Source organism: Cololabis saira, chromosome 2, assembly GCF_033807715.1.
Source record: "Cololabis saira isolate AMF1-May2022 chromosome 2, fColSai1.1, whole genome shotgun sequence".
NCBI classification, from domain to species: domain Eukaryota; kingdom Metazoa; phylum Chordata; class Actinopteri; order Beloniformes; family Belonidae; genus Cololabis; species Cololabis saira.
In genome coordinates, this window is record NC_084588.1 from 29,835,862 (window position 1) to 29,853,344 (window position 17,483).

Genomic DNA, 17,483 nt, shown 5'->3' on the forward strand with positions numbered 1-17,483 from the left:
AGTTAAGAGATGGATGCAGATTTTTGTTACCAAAAGCGATAAAAGAAGTTAAAAGAAGATTTATTTCTTTTAAAGGGATCCAGCTGTGGAATAGTGTTGATCTCAAACTTAAGCAATGTACTTCCTTTGTTATGTTAATAATAAATCATTATGTGTATTTATATTTGGGAGTTATGGCTGTAATTGAAAAAAGGGGAAAAGAGATATGTATATATTATATGTTTGGTTGTTTTTTTCCACACTTGACACCATGTATTGTGTAGTATAGTAGGCGGGCATTAATAAACTCTGCTTCTGCCTGAGCCTTTTTCAGTCAAATTGTAAAATGTGTTTCTTCCTTGTTGCCTTGAAAGGTATATTGAAACTAACTAACTAATTAAATAAGCAATTATTTTCATGAGAGAAACAAAAATGTTCATTTTTAAAGCAAATATTAAGAAACACAATTTAATAAAAAAATATCTATTTCATAATGACATCAAACGCCAAGATAATTATATCACTGATGCAGTCAACCTGGAAGGAAAACAATTAAAATGGTTATCGGATGGTCCCAGTACTTCTGCCTAACAGCTGGTTGGGCTTGTGCAGATTTTTCCGAACCACAATTACTTTTAAGATATGAAAGAAGGCAGCAGAGGGACGGTGACAGGGCACCTGGCCCCCACAGAGAGCCGCTCAGCCTGAGAGCTAATAACAGCGTAGTGACGGCCGCCGGAGTGATGAGCACAGACGTAACTGGGTTACCAGCAGCAGCGGTCGCCGGTGCTGCACTACAGGGCCTTTTGGGACTTACCAGTTCTGCCTAATGCAAGGCTTTGAGGTTCCTATCATTGAGATGTCATCCGTCAAAAATACTGCTGGTTTTATGTCATGCAGTGAAATGTAAAAAAAAAAAACAAAGTTCCTCTTTCAAAATGTGGTATCTTTTACCCTCAAGTCTTCCATTTGTGATTTGAAGGCTCCAGAGAGTGATTAGGACGGCAGATCAATAAAAATACTACACATAAGTGTTATTAGAAAATTCAACACTTCACACTTGGACATTTAAAGCACTTAAATGGCTACATTTAATAAGAGATTCAAGAGTCTATGAAGAGTAAAAACAGTCATTCTTCATTATCTTGATGCATGTACAGTTTTTGAATACACTCCTTAAACAGAGGACAACATTATAGGAAAGTAATGCAGACTCAAAATACATAAACTGTACATCTACGTTCATGACGGGTCACGCACACACACGTACTCTGATAAAACTTCTCACAGTCACACCTGAACATCAGTGGTTATTCTATGACTCACTTGCTGTGTACCGTCCTGCTCATCACTGTCTCATAAGGTACTCTAAACATACACTGAAGAGTATCACAGCTTACAGTGAAGAAATATTTACACATTTTTATTCAAGAAAAGGCACAAAAAAAACTACACGAAGCAGAGACTCGTGGATCCTCCGTTTCCCCCCTCAGTTCTTTTTGTGGAGAAACTTCATTTTACTTCCTGTAAACAAGAGGGGAGGGGGGGCAATATAAATTGTGTGCATGTCATAAAAGTGGACAGAGCTTGATCTCAATGAAATGAAAATTCGTCTTCAATCCAGCATATTTCCCATAAACTCGAGTAAATGCAACTTGCCCACTGGTGCAACACGTTGATTTCTTAAAACTGTAGAGATCAAGGTTAGCTCGGGACACTGGAGCATATCAGTCACATTAAAGGAAATCCAAAAAAGTGAAATAAAATGTTGTTTTTATTTAAGCCAGAATTAAAAAATATATATATAAAAACAACTAGAAGATCTATAAAGTGATGACAAAAGATCCGACCAAAACAACCAGAAACTGTCTCCTGTTTCATGCACATCACAACAAACCATGATTAACTTCATAAGCTGTATTTGATGACAGTTTCCCCTCACATATAATGCTACACATCCTAAATGAAGATTTTAGACACACATTTATTGCCTTAACATTGATATTAAAGGAACATTTCAATGTTAAAACAAACCCCAGGTAAATGGCAATGAGGGTAAAACAATGTGAATCAAAGCCATTTTAAGTGAGAATGAAATATGTGTTTGGAATATCGTTGGTTTAGCCTCTGAAAAGACTAAAAATCAGTATGAATAAGGTCCTTCTAAGCCAAATGTGGTCATTTTAACTTTGCAAGTGTACACAAAGTGTTTGGAAAAGGATTGTTTGCACAGGCATATCAGTGCGGTTCTGCTATCGACACAATAGGAGGAGCATTAATGGCCTGTGCTTCTAGAATTTTTCTATTTCCTCATAAATATAATCTAAGAACTGATTCACATCTATGGAAGTCGAGGCCATGGACTTTCTTCTTGCATCTAATGGCTGCAGATTATGCAACATTCCCTAGTCAGCTTGGACAACTATGGGATGTCTGTACAAACAGTCTTTTTTATATTCTGTCTGTACACTCGACAAATCTAAATCAGTTTGGTTTCTTCTGTAGGGACCTTACCCACACTATCACCTCAGTAGAATGGCATGTTTCAGTCTTGTCAGAGTTTTAAAATAGCTGTTTATTTTAACATAGGTTGATGGCCCAAGTACATTTTTTAATTAATTATCATTTTGCTACAAACATACATCCCATTATATAAGTCAAAACTGCTTTGATTTATGTCATTTTAGTAAATAACCCAAATTTGCCATCCTTAACATCTAATAATAGACAAAGGATTGTTTTAATTCTGGAGCGCTCCTGTCAGAAATCCTTTTAACACTTTAAAGCTGAAACGGCAAACTGAAGTGACTACAGCAAAAAACTGGTTACATTTTTAAATGACTGAAATGTGTGACCTGCCTCGTACCTCTGCTCTGAAACTTACCAAGGCCTTTGAGGAACTTGTTAACGCCACTCTGCTCTGTGTCTGGCAGCTCCTCCAGATACTGATCCACCCTTCGTTCAAACAGCCCTGTCAACAACACAGTGGAGATAGTTAAAAACAAATTAAAAAAAACAAGTCATGACACAACTCTGTCTTCCAGAAAGTGACTAGATCTTTCTCAGGAAGAGTTCAGTCACGATTAGGAAACACACAAGAGGAAACCTTAGCCACTAGAGGTCAGTATGTGCTCAATACTTTGTAGCAAAAAATCCACTGAGATTTGAGCACAGCACATCTTTAAAGCAGCACATAGGAACTTTTGTAACTTTTAGCCGAATAAATATGGAAGTGTAGTTGCTTAATTTTACTCTGTTTTGATCTCCCACTCGGTTGCTCTCTCATGTTCGGTTTTGTCATTATTTTCTTGTCTCTTAATCGCTTCTGCCGTGATGTCCACCGAGTCTTATGAACTAAACTCCTCATTATTGCTGTTGAAAGCGACAACCAGGAACGTAGTCAAAAGTTCCTTTGGCTGTTATACATTATGATTTAACTTGACATAAAGTATTTTGTCCTGCTTTAAGGAAGACATGTCTACCTTTAATCCGTGTTTTCCTCAGCTCCCGATCTTGAATGAACCCCGCAAACATCTGAGACTCCATGAAGACACCCAGGAAACGACGGATGCTCTTCGATGCCACAGACTTGCGGAAGGGCTCTCTTTGGAAAACGCGCTCTCCGCGCTCGTTCTGAGTGATGAACAGAGAGTAATGTCCAATAGTCTCCAGGAAGAAGCGGATGAAGGCCTCCGACACCAGGCTGTTTAATGAGTTATACTCTGTAGACAGAAAACAAGAAGGGGTTAACAGGGCATAGCTATTAACACAGAAATCCATGATAAAATGATAAACAGACATGTCACTTGATACAATGTGACATGAGAGGCCTTTTAGAGTAAATCTTCCCAGATACCAGCATTATACTTGATCTGGTCAAATCAACTCAATCAGGCCATATATAGATAAAGAAATGTGGTTTTCTCTTCCTTTTTCATATTCTTTGTGCACTGGCAAGTAAGTCAGAAGTGAAAAATACACTGGAAAATCTGAGCAAGCTTACAAAGACACAGATCCAGACCTTTGTAGCTCTTTAGTTCAAGTCCAAGAGATTCTGAAAGAATCTGAGTTTAAAAGGAAACCAGAGCAACCAGAACTGGAACTTTAAGGGACTTATCAAATGTTAATTTCAGATTTAAGGTGCTTACTGATTCCCCATACTCCGTTGGTGATTGATAACATTGTTGCGAGTGTACATTTTGCATGCAGTAGAAGTTTTCCTTTCACATATCACATGCTGTACCACAAGCTACACAAGTGTCTTATTTACATTGCAGATTTGAGACAACAGGCTTTGACTGACATGCAGCAGATGTTACATAACCAGAGAGAGAGTCTGTCACATCTAAGCTTGAACAAGTTAGACAGTTTCCTCTTTAATTATCTATTAAAGGCCAATGTTCCTGTTCCTATACTTCCTACATAAAGCTGTGAGCAAATAAGCATGTCCTCAATCACTACGGTAGCATGGTACAAAATCTTAATTCCCACACCGGGAGTTGAACCCGGGCCGCCTGGGTGAAAACCAGGAATCCTAACCGCTAGACCATGTGGGAGAACCTGGGTGGACTGGAAGAGAGGTGCACCTGTATCAGAGTCATCACTGTGTTCTGGCTCTCCATTAGTGAAGAATTATCATAATGCCATAAAATACTTGATAATGTTATTCCCAAACACTCTTACTTTAAAAAAATGACTGCCTCTACTTTTTACTTCAGGCACTTGATTCTTTATCATTTATAATATCCTTAAAGTTTTATCATTTTTAAAAATTATTTCGTACAGCCTCCAAACTCACTGAAAATTATTCAGAGGCTGGAAAACCCACCTTCTCAGGTAAATCTGACACCACCGTCAACAATGCTGCTTATAATAAAGTAGAATTGTCTTTTTAGATATAGAATTATTGGAACAACACACAAAATGAAATGATGAAACCTTTGTAAAGCAAACTTTCATATATCAGATTCCCTTGAAGTTTGTAAGAATCTATATTGAATGGAGATAATTTGCATACTTTTTGCCCTGTGATAGATTGGCAACCTGACAAAGGTGAACCAGATCACCAAAAGTATGGCAAACCTTAATACTCATAACAAAACAGATATGTACTGTAGAAATTTTTTTTGAACTTTAAAGTAAAGGCCCTTTATCTTGTTCAGCTCATAGCACATAACAATGACTTTCACCATCAGTAAATGTGACTCAAGCTCAAGAGTCTGAGCAGAAGAGATCATCTCCCAGCGAGACTCACAGACGAACAAACTCAGCGCTGAGTACTTCCTCGCTCTAATTAACAAGTGGAGCATCTGTCTTGTTGGAGAGACATGATCCGTCAGTTACTCACCCTCGTCTGACTCGCTGTCAGAGTCCTGGTTTATGATGTCATGCCTTTGCTCCAGCGCTTGCTCAAGGGCTGCTTGAAGTTTCCGCGGCAACAGCGAGGCCTCGTCATCCATCTATAAACAGTTGAAAACAGTGATAAACAGCTCTGGCTGGAATAAAAAATTCAAAAACTCAGACTTATAGGGGACTAAATGTCTTGGAGTGTGCTTAAAGCCAGACGGTGTAACTTTATAAGAAGAAAATAACATCTTCTTCAGGTAAGCCTGATACACTCGGGATTTTAGCGTTCATCTGCTCTGGCCATTTGGTTGTGATTGTTAACATTTTCTACTTTTAATGGGCACTTCTGAGTAACAAATATTCCTGAGACAGTTTGAATCACAGACAGTGATACTCTTGAAGTACACAAGTGGGATGTTTTCATGTCATGTCATTTCAGTAAATCTTTGGCAGTGAGGTAGTACTGCCGGTATCTTGTAATTGCCACACGGGGGCACAATGATCACTGTTAAAGCAAAGCTACAGGGTCTTGGTTCAGAGTTGATGGATTTTCTTTTTTTTTTTAATTCAATTCAATTCCATTATACTTTATTAAAATTTGTCTTGGACTCGACAGCTGAGCCACAAATGCCTTGACAGCTACAGTGACAAAAACAATACATCACCATTTCAGCAACAACTACAAACACACACATACACCAATTGAAGCATGCTAAAAAGTCACCATAATAAAACACAAAATAAAAAATAAATAAAGAGGATGTGCACCAACCTGTCGGATGAAACGATCAGTTCCCAGGTCAACCATTAAAGCCTGAGAAGAGGTGAGAAGGGTATGTTATTCTTGAAAATGAATTAGAAAAATGCATTACCCCTCAAGCATAATCTACAGAAAGACGAATCATCAAAAAAGCTCCCCAAAATGTTTACATGAGTTAGTCAACAACAGGAAGGGTGGCGTAAACAGACAGCTGAGGTTGTAAACAATTCAGTGTTAACTGGGACTGGCACAGTCCTCTCAACCGCATTTCCCATCAGTCTGAAATGCAGATGAAGAAACTGGTATTTGACAGCAGAAGCCCAATTAAACTTTGCTTTACTTTCAGCAGTTTCATCAGGACCTGAAGGAGGGAAAAGATCTCCAAAACATCTTTTGTTGGTGCCGTATAGACAATGATGCTGTAGCAGAAGCTCTTTCCAAAACCACCTTTGAACATGATTTATATAATTTTATGGGCTAGTGCTCCATGTGAATACAGCACGAACGGTTGCAGTAGGCGTTCACCTATAGTCTGATCATTTTAATGAATCCTTATTTCAGCATGTCAAATATTATTAAATCATGAAAAATGCCAATCATATGTTTTGTCTCATCCAGCAATTTAGAACCTAAAGATAATCTGTTTTTAATTATGGATGAGTATAGAAAAAAATATATTCTTAATTAATTTCAGAAAGAGTTAAACATCGTGACTTCAGATATGTATGTATAATTTTCTTTGTTTTGAAGTCTGCAGGTTCCATAAGCAAGGAACATAATGAGATTAAAGGCAGAGGAAGTCAAAAAATCAGTGGGATTACTTTAAATCTTTGTTGTAACTTTTCAGCAAGAACACACATCCCATTTTCCAAGAGGGAAGACTCAATTAGAGAAAGACAAGTACAAAGATTTGGAAACAATGTAGCAGACGTCAGTCTGAAATGTTAAGTTAAGACTCTGGATTTAAACAAACAAAAACAAAAGAAGAATGAAGGCAGTTGGAGGAATAAGAGAGGGCGCTCTCCTCACCTCCTCCACAGGCAGCTCTTTAAGTTTAGGCAGTGAGCTGGACAGCAGCCCCACCAGGAAGGGTGTGGGACAGCAGACGATATCCAGCATGGAGCCTGGCAGCACGGGAATGAAGGTGTGTTGCCAGGAGAAGGGGTAGAGCAGCGCCACCACTGCATGAATGCAGCTGGACAGGGTACTGATGATGGGAGACATAAAGAGAGATGCGTCTATCAAACTCAAAACCACACAACACTGCAGAAACTGCACCAGTCTGCAGACTGACTGTTATGAGCACTGCTACTCCTAACTGAAAACCTGAAAACAGTACAAACTTTACCAACTTAAACCAACTTTGGTTTGGCACATTTTTTGATGTTAAGATATATTAGCTTCAGTTTCATTTGAAGAAATATTTGATTACTTTTAGGAAGTATCACTTAGCTCTCGCAGTCCTTCCTTCCCTATCATCCATACCACCAGCCAAAGTAACTGGACTTCAGTCCCAGACGTATTAACTATTGTGTATCCCATCATGGCACTATTTCACACACCAACAACTAGGGGTGGGTATTGGGAAGGACCTCACGATACGATACGCATCACGATACTTGAGCCACGATACGATACACATTGCGATATCCCGATTATGCGATATCCCGATTATTATATTCTACATAGTTCACCGAAAATTTTAAAAATGCATTACACATCTTAAAATCCAAGTTGTATAAATGTACATCAGATGATAGTGATGGATCTTAAAATCCGAGTTGCACGTTCATCAGATTATAGTGACAATTCATGGGACAAACTGAGTCAAAACAATGTTTTATTATAACTATACAAGCTAAAGTTACAACATATTTGTATATGTTTTTCATATTATTTACATCATATGAAATTAACATTAAATTTAGTATGAGGTTGCTTTAATTATGTGGCAAATGATAATAAACACAAGAAAGATGGGTACTAAAACCAAGGACAGGCATAGTGATCAGTCAGTATAGATATAAATCCATAAATAAATAAACCTCTGTCCATTACTTTTTCATGTTTTAAGGACAGGCAATTGTGTTAAAAAATATTTAAAAAAAAATATATATATATATTAAAAAAAAAAAAATCGATATTCAAATTTTGAATATCGATATTGAATCAGCTGGAAAAGTATCGCGATATATTGCCATATCGATATTTTTGCCAACCCCTACCAACAACAATGAAACTAGCTCACAGAGCTACAGTGGACATCATGGCAGAGGAGACAAAAGAATCAAGAAAGCGATAAAGGAGGAGAAACAAAAGAATGGCCGAGCGACAGCTGAGCTAAAATGACAAAAATCCCTATTGCACCAGTTTAAAGATTAAAACCAATATGTAATTTTATTCAAACTGATTAATTTCTTATCATTTAATTAATAAGGCTTATATATTAATAAAAAAACAGCCAATTTGCATCACTAGGATTTTCACACAGGCTACATTACTCCCACTTTCCATTTGATGCTAGGTATAAACATTTAGCACTCACTTTTTGTTCTTCCTGCAGACCATTCCTACACTTTCAAAACCACAGGAGTTTTGAAGCTTCTCACTGCAACAACCTCTGGACAAATGAAAGACCTGATCTGGTGCGCTTCTCCCAAAAACCACAATGACGAAGGTTGAGTCCAATAAAATACATCACTGTGAGATTACTGTACTCTGTCTGCAGGGGTGGCGTGACTCTGACATGTTGCTATAGTTAAGCTGAAGGCTTGTTGACACAATACCAAAAAGCAGCAGTTCGGCTTGACTTCGACAGCTGTGGTATAACATCAAGATCACAAATAGCAGCCCGTCTTTCTCACGATCCGTCGCTTGTTGACAGTGGCTGACCCTCCTCCTCTCTCGCTTCCACATACTGTCCACTCCATGTACACAAAAGGAGCGAAAATAAACTGTGGGCCCAATCACACACATGCACACAAACACACAGCACATTCACACAAAAGACCTCTAAATCAGTTGGGATAAAGATCAAGACTGGAGATCAAACTTGGTATGCAAACGCACTCTGAGGTATGTACTTTCTTAATGAGGAATGCTTTTCCACGTCCACGCCATCATCAACAGCAAACATAGGATTCAAGAAAACACCAGATACTCCCTTTTGTGTAACCTTGTGCAGTTTCAGTCAAGACAAACTTTATTGATCACAATTGAGAGCATATTGCAGAGAACTGGGGTCAGTAGTATAGTCAGTGTGCTAAAAAAAATAAATAAATAACTCCCTCGGCTCTTTCCAGTGTTCGCTCAGGCGGTTTACCACAGACCTTTTCATCCTTACTTCCCATGAGCCAAATTGCTGAGATTTACATGTGTCTTCTTGACGGGGCAAAATAGAATTAGACTGGCGAAATCCAAAGGCAGCATTAACCCCAGCGTTCACCTTTTCAGGCCTCTTCCAGTTCACTCCTTACGTGAAGCACTTGTAACTTTACTTTGGCCAGTCTGATTTCCATTTGCCTGAGGAGGGCCTGATAATTCCAAACAGATCCCCTCTTGACGAGTTCCAACAGGGAGTGATGGGGCACAGATCTCAGAAAAACCTTCGCCACAGGCTACACACAGACACACCACTGACACCAAGAGGATCAATTACATTCATTGCCCAACCACACACTCCAGGGAGAAAATTAACTTTCAATGAAAACATGCTGCACTACCAGAGGTTGCCACTCAACGTTGGAAAGAACAAGGGACATTCCCGTTAGATCCAAACTACAGACATATACGGGCCATAATAATGGAAGAAAATGCTTACTGGCCTCCACATAGAAATAATGAACATTTTAGATTGCATTATATATTTAATAGAAATCAGTTATCAATCAATGGCCGTTTTTCTTGAAGATGCTTTACTGTTTGGGGGGTCGTAAATAGATGGCTGTAGTGTTTTCAAGCTTTGGACCCATGTTTAAATATTTCAGCAGTTATTGTGCAATGGATGTGTGTGTGCAGAAAAAAAGAAACACTGAACAAAGCATGACAAAAAAATCCAAAAGCACCACAAAATGTCTGCTAAGCCTACAACACCACAGGATTTCAAAAATATGTTTAAGAAAACAGGAAACGATAGCAAAACAGGAAACAAGTGTAAAAACACACACGCTCACACACATACATTATCCAGGCCAGAAATGATTGGCAATAATAGCTTGGCAAAACACACTGGCAGCTTCGTCAGGACCATCTGTTCCAGCAGCAGTGTTAAACTCTTCAACAGAACCTCATGGCGGTGGGAAACAGGACTCAGACAGACTATTGAGACATCCTTTCATATCTTGTCAGTCTGTGTAACCTAAAGCTGCCCTCATAGCATTTCAATTATGGAAATTCCTGAATTATCCTTTGTATTTTTGAAATACATGACAACAGGACTGAACAGTTACAGTAAACAAACATGCTCTTCTGGATGTGAACTCAATTTACAATTGATCATATACAAAAAATAAATAATATCATGTAGACTGGACTCACTCTGAAGGTCAAATCTTGAAATTGTAGTTTCCAGTGATATCACACTAAACTTCAAGTGGAGCTGTTTTTATACACAGAATGTTCCTGTTTAGGTAGTATTGTGTTAAGGAGTAACAAAGTCAGCCACATATTAAAGGACAAAGAAACTGGCCCCACTGCACCCCTCAGAAATAAACCTGCTTGGTTTTTGACTGCATTCTTACAACACTGATGTCATTTTCATCAGGCTCTTTGTGACTCATGCTGGTTAGTAAACATTGACATGCAACCATGTAAGACTCATGCTCAAAACATTAAAATGTCAGCGTTATCACTGCCAAAACCATAACACATCATTTAGACTTAAGCACCATCATGTTGAAATAGAGTCCAGGGTACTTGCCTAAATGTACACTTGTTTGATATTTGTTGCCCTGATCAGAAAATGATTTTAAAGCAAAGGTTAGAACACCAGCTTAGACTTCATTTACTCAAATCTAAGACATATCTAACTTTTAATGAGACCGTCTGGGTTCAGTGATGTATGTCAGAATTAGCCATATTTTAAATGTGTTCATAAAAAGATACATATGAAAAAAACAGTTTTCCGTGCTTGAGAATAATTATCTAGCTGTCTGACATGACCAACAAATCAAGATCTAAACACAACACAAGCCTGTCGCCTTGTTCAGTATCACTTTAAGCACTGGCTTATGCTTCTACGTCAACTCAACGCAAAGGGGCCGCTGTTGCCGCAACACCGGTGTTTACCTATCAAAGTTCTGCGTTGAGGTGGAAGTGCCGTGAAGCAATTCAACGCCAAAACACTAGGGGGTATCAAGTTTCCGGAGGATCTTTTATGAAATCCTGTGAAAGTCGTTGGTTGAGTGTTTACTTAACAGTTTTGTTTTCTGTGAAAGAGGGCGATTGTTGGAATTTGGGCTGATCAATTAGGAACACGAGGGAAAAGTGTAAAAGTGAAGTGACAGAAATGGGGAAGTACAGTGGACCAATCACAGTCCTTGCGGTCTGCGTTGCGTCCACACATAGAAAATTCTGGAGGTGTCAAGCCACACAGACGGTCTGCAGAGGGGGGTCCACGTTAACACAGAGTTTCTGTGTTGCGACATAGCGAGCAGCTTATGTCTACACAGGACTGTGACATCATAGACCCAGATCAGAGTACATTTATCCAACTTTCCCATCTTTATCGCCACCTCAGATCACGTCACGCTGTATTTGCAGTACCTCATAGATGGGCAGCACAAAAGTGTGACATTGATTTTAAAAGAACACCCAAAGAAAGATCAGGGACGTGTGGAGCTGAGATTCTGACTCCACCTACTGAAACAAGCTGTTTTGACCAGACCAAAAAGGCCATGGTTGAAAAGGGAGCACTTGTACTTTTATTACAGAAATTTCATGAAGACCCCAGGAAAATGTGTTTTTTTTGTTTTGTTTTTGTTTTTTAAATAAACGATCTCCTTTAAGACCACTGTGGCCTGAGATTTGACACCTCTACCTGCATTCAGAGCTGAATACAACCAAGACAGAGACCTGTTTCAGTTTCATCAGTGTCTTGGGCCAGTTTGCTGACACATTTCTGGGAGTCACCCATACAATTAACTATTTTGGCTTCCTGGTGATATAACATTTCTGCCATAGATGCATTCCAAATTGAATAAAACTTTAAACAATCATGAATTTATTATACCAGCTGCTGCAGGCTAAACAATAAGGCATCCAGCCTTGCAGCTCTGAGTTCTGTGCAGAGCTGTTGTGCTGTTGAGGTTTGGGACCTAACCCTGACATTTTAGCTCCACAGCTCTGCCAGACCTGACTTAACATTAGTGAGGGTGAATTGGCAGATACTGCAGGAGGATTGGTCTGTGAAGCCCAGAGAAGCAGGAGGACACATGTCAATGTTTAAGAAAGAGGTAAGAATGCAGACAAATGCATGCCATGCTTCGACTCTGTACTGTGCACCAACCATCCCTGGCATGGTTAAAGCTAAACAACTAATTCAGGCGTTAGTTCTATCACATTTAGATTACAGTGCAGTCATCTGGTCAAATACAACACAAAGTAATTTGCACAAGCTACAAGTAGCCCAAAATAAAGCAGCTCATATAGCTCTGAATTGTCCATATAGAACGAGTGGCACGTCAATGCATAATCAACTTATCTGGTTAAATGTTAAAAGTAAGTTACATTACTCACTTGTATCCTTCATAAAAAATACTATTACAAATAAAATCCCAGAAAAACTCTCTAATAAATTAACATTCTTTTCTGATGAACATCAGTAATGTACTGGACAGGCATCAGAGGGGTCGACTGCCTTCGTGCAGAACAAATGTCATACAAGGAACAGTTCACTACAGAGCAATGGTGGCATGGAATTTATCACCAAGCTTTTTAATTTCAAATAATAATAGAAGTTGCTTTAACATGACATTGAAAATGTATTTGTTTACATATGGGATACCTTGAAGACAATTATGTTAAGTGCTTCTTTCTGGTGAATTGAGTTGAGTTATCTGAGATCCCAAAAGGTAAGGAAAGTTTTGTTTTGTCTCTCCACTTTTTTTTCTTGTATTTTTATTTAAGTATTGGTTTATTTTTCTTCAACCAAGAGGTAAATAATAGAGCTGTTGTATGAAAGGATTGTTAGTATGAATGTTATGGAAGTGTATTGTCTGTAATATGTGTCTTAAGATGAAAATATTGTTTGAAAATGTAATATTAGGACCCCAGGAAGAATAGCTACTGCATATTTGCTGTATCTAATGGTGGATCCAAATAAACAAACAAACAAAAAAAGCTGAACCAACACATTGAAGACACTACCAAACTGAAAGAGAACCAATTCACTGATCTCCTGAAAATAAGCTCCAAAAAATTATTCATCAATGTTACCACTCTTTTTCCGAGCTCAAAATAACACCTGGAGGAGTACAAGTGGACCCACAGCGAAACCAGCACAGGGTGTATTTTTATCCCTTAGTAGAGTGTCTCTGCTCGCTCCCCCGGTCCCCAAATGGTTTTCCCTCACTTCCTGTCTGTAAGGATTTGCAGCCACTGGCCATCGCTCTAACATTAGAAGCCATTTCACAATGAGGAACGGCCTCCCAGTGGAAAACTCCATGCATGTTCTTATTAAAGCTAGCATAATGCTTGAATTCGATTATGGCTGTCTGCAGAACAAATGAAAAGAGCGCAGATGTTTGTCTGAGCATCTACACATGAGTTTCATGATGTAAAAATCAGCTGGTCGGACTCCAACAGCAGTCATAAGTGGAGCATACTCAGGGGGCAGAGGGTGTGACCGCTCCAAGGCCCACGCTCGACAGGGAGCCCCCACTGAGCTACTTAGCGGTTGGACCAAAACAGCGAAATGTCTATTTCTGATGAACTGCAGTTAGGCCATTGGCCAGGTCACCGCCATTAGACTGAGTGCTGCAGCAGCAGTGTGGCTATAACCTTAACTAATGTGCTTTTAATGTAATTTACATGTAAAAAAAAAAAAAAAAAAAAAGAGAGAGAGAGAACTGAATCATATGCTTGTCTTTATTCTTGAATTTTTCTCATCAGTTCAGCACTGAACACCTGAAGATGGGTGAAGATAACAGTTACTGGAAACCGCTGATATATTACAGATTATATACAGATTAGTCAGAATCTTTGATCAAGTCCCTTTGTATCTCACCTATGGCTGAGTCCGGTAAGCTAGTTTATATTCAAACAGGCCCGCCAGGCGGTGTAGAAGCATTTGATCAATGCACACAGAGCCTTGTACACTCAGTGATGAAAGATACCAAAATTATTGTTAATCTGAATTAATTACTTTTTGTTTTTCTGATGGGTTTGTCTGACAAAAGTCTTGCAGACAGTTTTTTCCTCGTTTGTATCTTATAGTTTTGCGCTTTAATTGAGAGTTTTGGATTTTGGGGGGATTTTTTAAATATTTTTTAAATTGTACTCCACAGAATTACAGCAAGAAAAGAAGGAAAAGGAAAAAAGGCCCCTTTACAATTCATCACTTTTTTCTGAGAGCTGCTAGTTGCCTTTAAAATCAAGATTTTTTCCACACAAGTTTTTGTTATTACTATTTAGAGCTTAGTGGTGATATAAACTGTTTGTAGCATTAAAGTGCAAATATTTGGTAGATTAATTACTTTGGGTTAAATTCTGCTAAAGTAAAAACTTTCCAATTTTTTAGGCAAGGCAAGGCAAGTTTATTTGTATAGCGCAATTCAACACAAGGTAATTCAAAGTGCTTTACATCAACATTAAAAGCTGCAAGACACAATTTAAAAAGTAAATAACAATAAAAATGATAAGAAAAGAGGTGAAATAATAAAAAGCACAAGTTGTTAAAAAGCAAGGGCAGTAGAGTACAGCAGGTAAGAAAAACAACCGACACTTTATTGTGTCATTTTTAAATGACACAATAAAGTGACACTGTCATTGGTGGACTTTTACTTGTTAAGAAAAGTATCACAATGCAGTATGAGTACTTTTACTAAAGCTGAGTACTTTTATAGTTGTAACTGTAAAAGGCTTTTATTAGAAGGTCACCTTGGGAACGCCCCGCCCCCCTCTGAGCTTACAGTCAAGCACCGCCCGCTGGTAACGGCCACATCTTGCTCAACTCTTTGGCATAAACATCTCAGACGTTTACAGTGTGTCAATTTCATTCTACCGCACAGTTAAACACCACATGGGAAACCATTCATGCCGTTAAACCATGCCGTTTTTTGGGGGGGATTTGCACCAGCTCTGTAGGGCATGTTAGAGAAAGTGTCAGACGGTAAAACAGACCAAAATTACACGAGTTTGCTATCAGATTTGGTTTGGAAAATGCCTGCAGCAGCTGCACTAATAATTCCAGCAGCTTAAGGTTTTCAATCATACCACACTTTTAAAAAAAAAAGCATGATTGCATCAATGACAACTCCTTGCGCGTTCTGTCGTGTAGTTTAAACACAAGGGGAAATGAGTGAGTACTTACAGAAAACCAAGCATCCCTCTCTACCACAGAACAGTGAACTTGATTAATTTACTGTGGCCATGAGAAAAGCGGCCAGTGTTCATTTTTCCTTCACAATCTATTTTCACTCTTCCTTCTCAGACAAAGACCTCTAAGATTTTATTAAACCCTACTTTCCAATTATGGTAACAAGATAATTACACACAATTAGACTATGCAGGGTATGTCAAGAACATAGTCTCATGTTTAGTCTAAATGTAGTGAGATGTGTGTCTGTTAAACTACCAGTTAGAGATTACAGGTTATTTACCTATAATTTACTGTACATAAACATTTCATAGCTACTGTCTTAATGGTGTGGTATTAGGGAAAGCCATTAACATTTAATAAGCAGTAACATGTTTAACTGTTTCTGAGTAAACAAACTGAGCACTTCACTGCTTTACTAACATAAGTAATGAACATACAATCTGCTCACCGTTCTGTAATATAACCGGACAAAGACTGTTTAGGTACACATTTACACATGTCTGCAGCAGTGGCAAAACCCAGTCAGCACCTACAGGTCAGTCGAGTCAAGGAAATTGTCTGATCTTACTTTTATGTGGCACCAGCTATCTCCCTGAAAAGCAAACAAACAAATAGAAACAAAACAAAAAAAGAGTTGAGTGAATACAACTATTGCCTAAAATGGCCTTTCCTCTCCTGGTCTTGCATGCCTTGGATATACATTTCAGGGAAAAGAAACATACATCACTCTCTGCAGCTGAAGAATTGTGGGAATGGATTAAGTCCTGGAGGGAGGAGCTCTTCTGTCATGGAGGCCATTAATGCTGCACTGAGGCCCCGGTGATGCTCTCAGATGAAACCACAACGCATGAGCCCCGCATGTACGCAAACAAGGTTTTCTCAGATCATATGGGAAGAAGAAGAAGAAGAAGAAGAAGAAGAAGAAGAAGAAGAAGAAGAAGAAGAAGAAGAAGAAGAAGAAGAAGAAGAAGAAGAAGAAGAAGAAGAAGAAGAAGAAGAAGAAGAAGAAGAAGAAGAAGAAGAAGAAGAAGAAGAAGAAGAAGTTTTCTGTCGTTTAATTTGCTGTTCTTGCAACTGAGAATTATGTTCAGGTATTACATTTTTTTGTGTTCACCATTGATGCAATTATGTCCAAAAGAATCTAGTCACATAATGGGGGGGGTTTCATAATATAGTGAGGTATAGATTTATGTCACAAAATAAGATTAAGCTTTAATGTTGGTGAAACAAAGCTACGACTGAAATTAGGGAACAAAACTAAACACATCTTTATGTATAGGTCATTTGTTGGGGGAAATGACACCAAACTCCCCTAGCCTGAAGACTTTCTGAAAATCTGATAACGTTTTATGTTATCTTCATTAAAAAATGAAAGAAAGTTCAATAAACAACTGGCTGCTTTTGGTCAACTCTGATTATGATGCTATTGTATTTTGAGTTACTTCATGATTCCTCACCAGTGACTCCTTGATGTTATCACCTCTGGTAATGAGCAACGAAGAAAAAAGATTCTCCAGGGACATAGACAGAGAGGTCGCTCATACGTAGGGAGTGAACATGGCATCGTAAGTCAAACGGCGACAGTTGAGCCACAGATCACAGAGGGCAGAGTTGCGCACACACAGGAAGTGCATTCCTTCCCCCAAAGTCACTGCCCCCCACTGATGTTTGTTTAAACTGGGCTCTGATATGTGGAGAGATTACTTGTCCACTAAAATCTCCTCGCCTCCAATGTTCTGAAAGTGCCCCGTCTCTTTTCTGTAACAAGAGGGCAGCCTGGGACAAAGAGTCCCCAGAGAGTCTTCACATCTTATCAGACCCCACCCTGTTCTGGTCAGGCAGTGTGACTCTCACTGCTTT

General features: G+C 38.7%; 1 protein-coding gene and 1 non-coding gene across 3 annotated transcripts in view; both read right to left on the reverse strand.

Annotated features, from left to right (window-relative positions):
- Nucleotides 1-1,039: 1,039 nt before the first annotated feature.
- dennd2b (DENN domain containing 2B) overlaps nucleotides 1,040-17,483 on the reverse strand; it is a 63,519-nt gene continuing 47,075 nt past the window's right edge. For both annotated transcript variants that reach the window (XM_061742814.1, XM_061742803.1), the window contains exons 15-20: nucleotides 7,115-7,292; nucleotides 6,098-6,139; nucleotides 5,327-5,438; nucleotides 3,462-3,701; nucleotides 2,864-2,950; nucleotides 1,040-1,503 (exon numbers count right to left, since the gene is read on the reverse strand). In XM_061742814.1, coding sequence (XP_061598798.1) covers nucleotides 1,469-1,503; nucleotides 2,864-2,950; nucleotides 3,462-3,701; nucleotides 5,327-5,438; nucleotides 6,098-6,139; nucleotides 7,115-7,292 — 694 coding nt within the window. In that variant the 3' untranslated portion in view covers nucleotides 1,040-1,468. The remainder of the gene's footprint in view (nucleotides 1,504-2,863; nucleotides 2,951-3,461; nucleotides 3,702-5,326; nucleotides 5,439-6,097; nucleotides 6,140-7,114; nucleotides 7,293-17,483) is intronic.
- On the reverse strand, nucleotides 4,464-4,535 carry trnae-uuc (transfer RNA glutamic acid (anticodon UUC)). The gene has a single exon. It is a non-coding gene; the product is annotated as a tRNA-Glu (tRNA).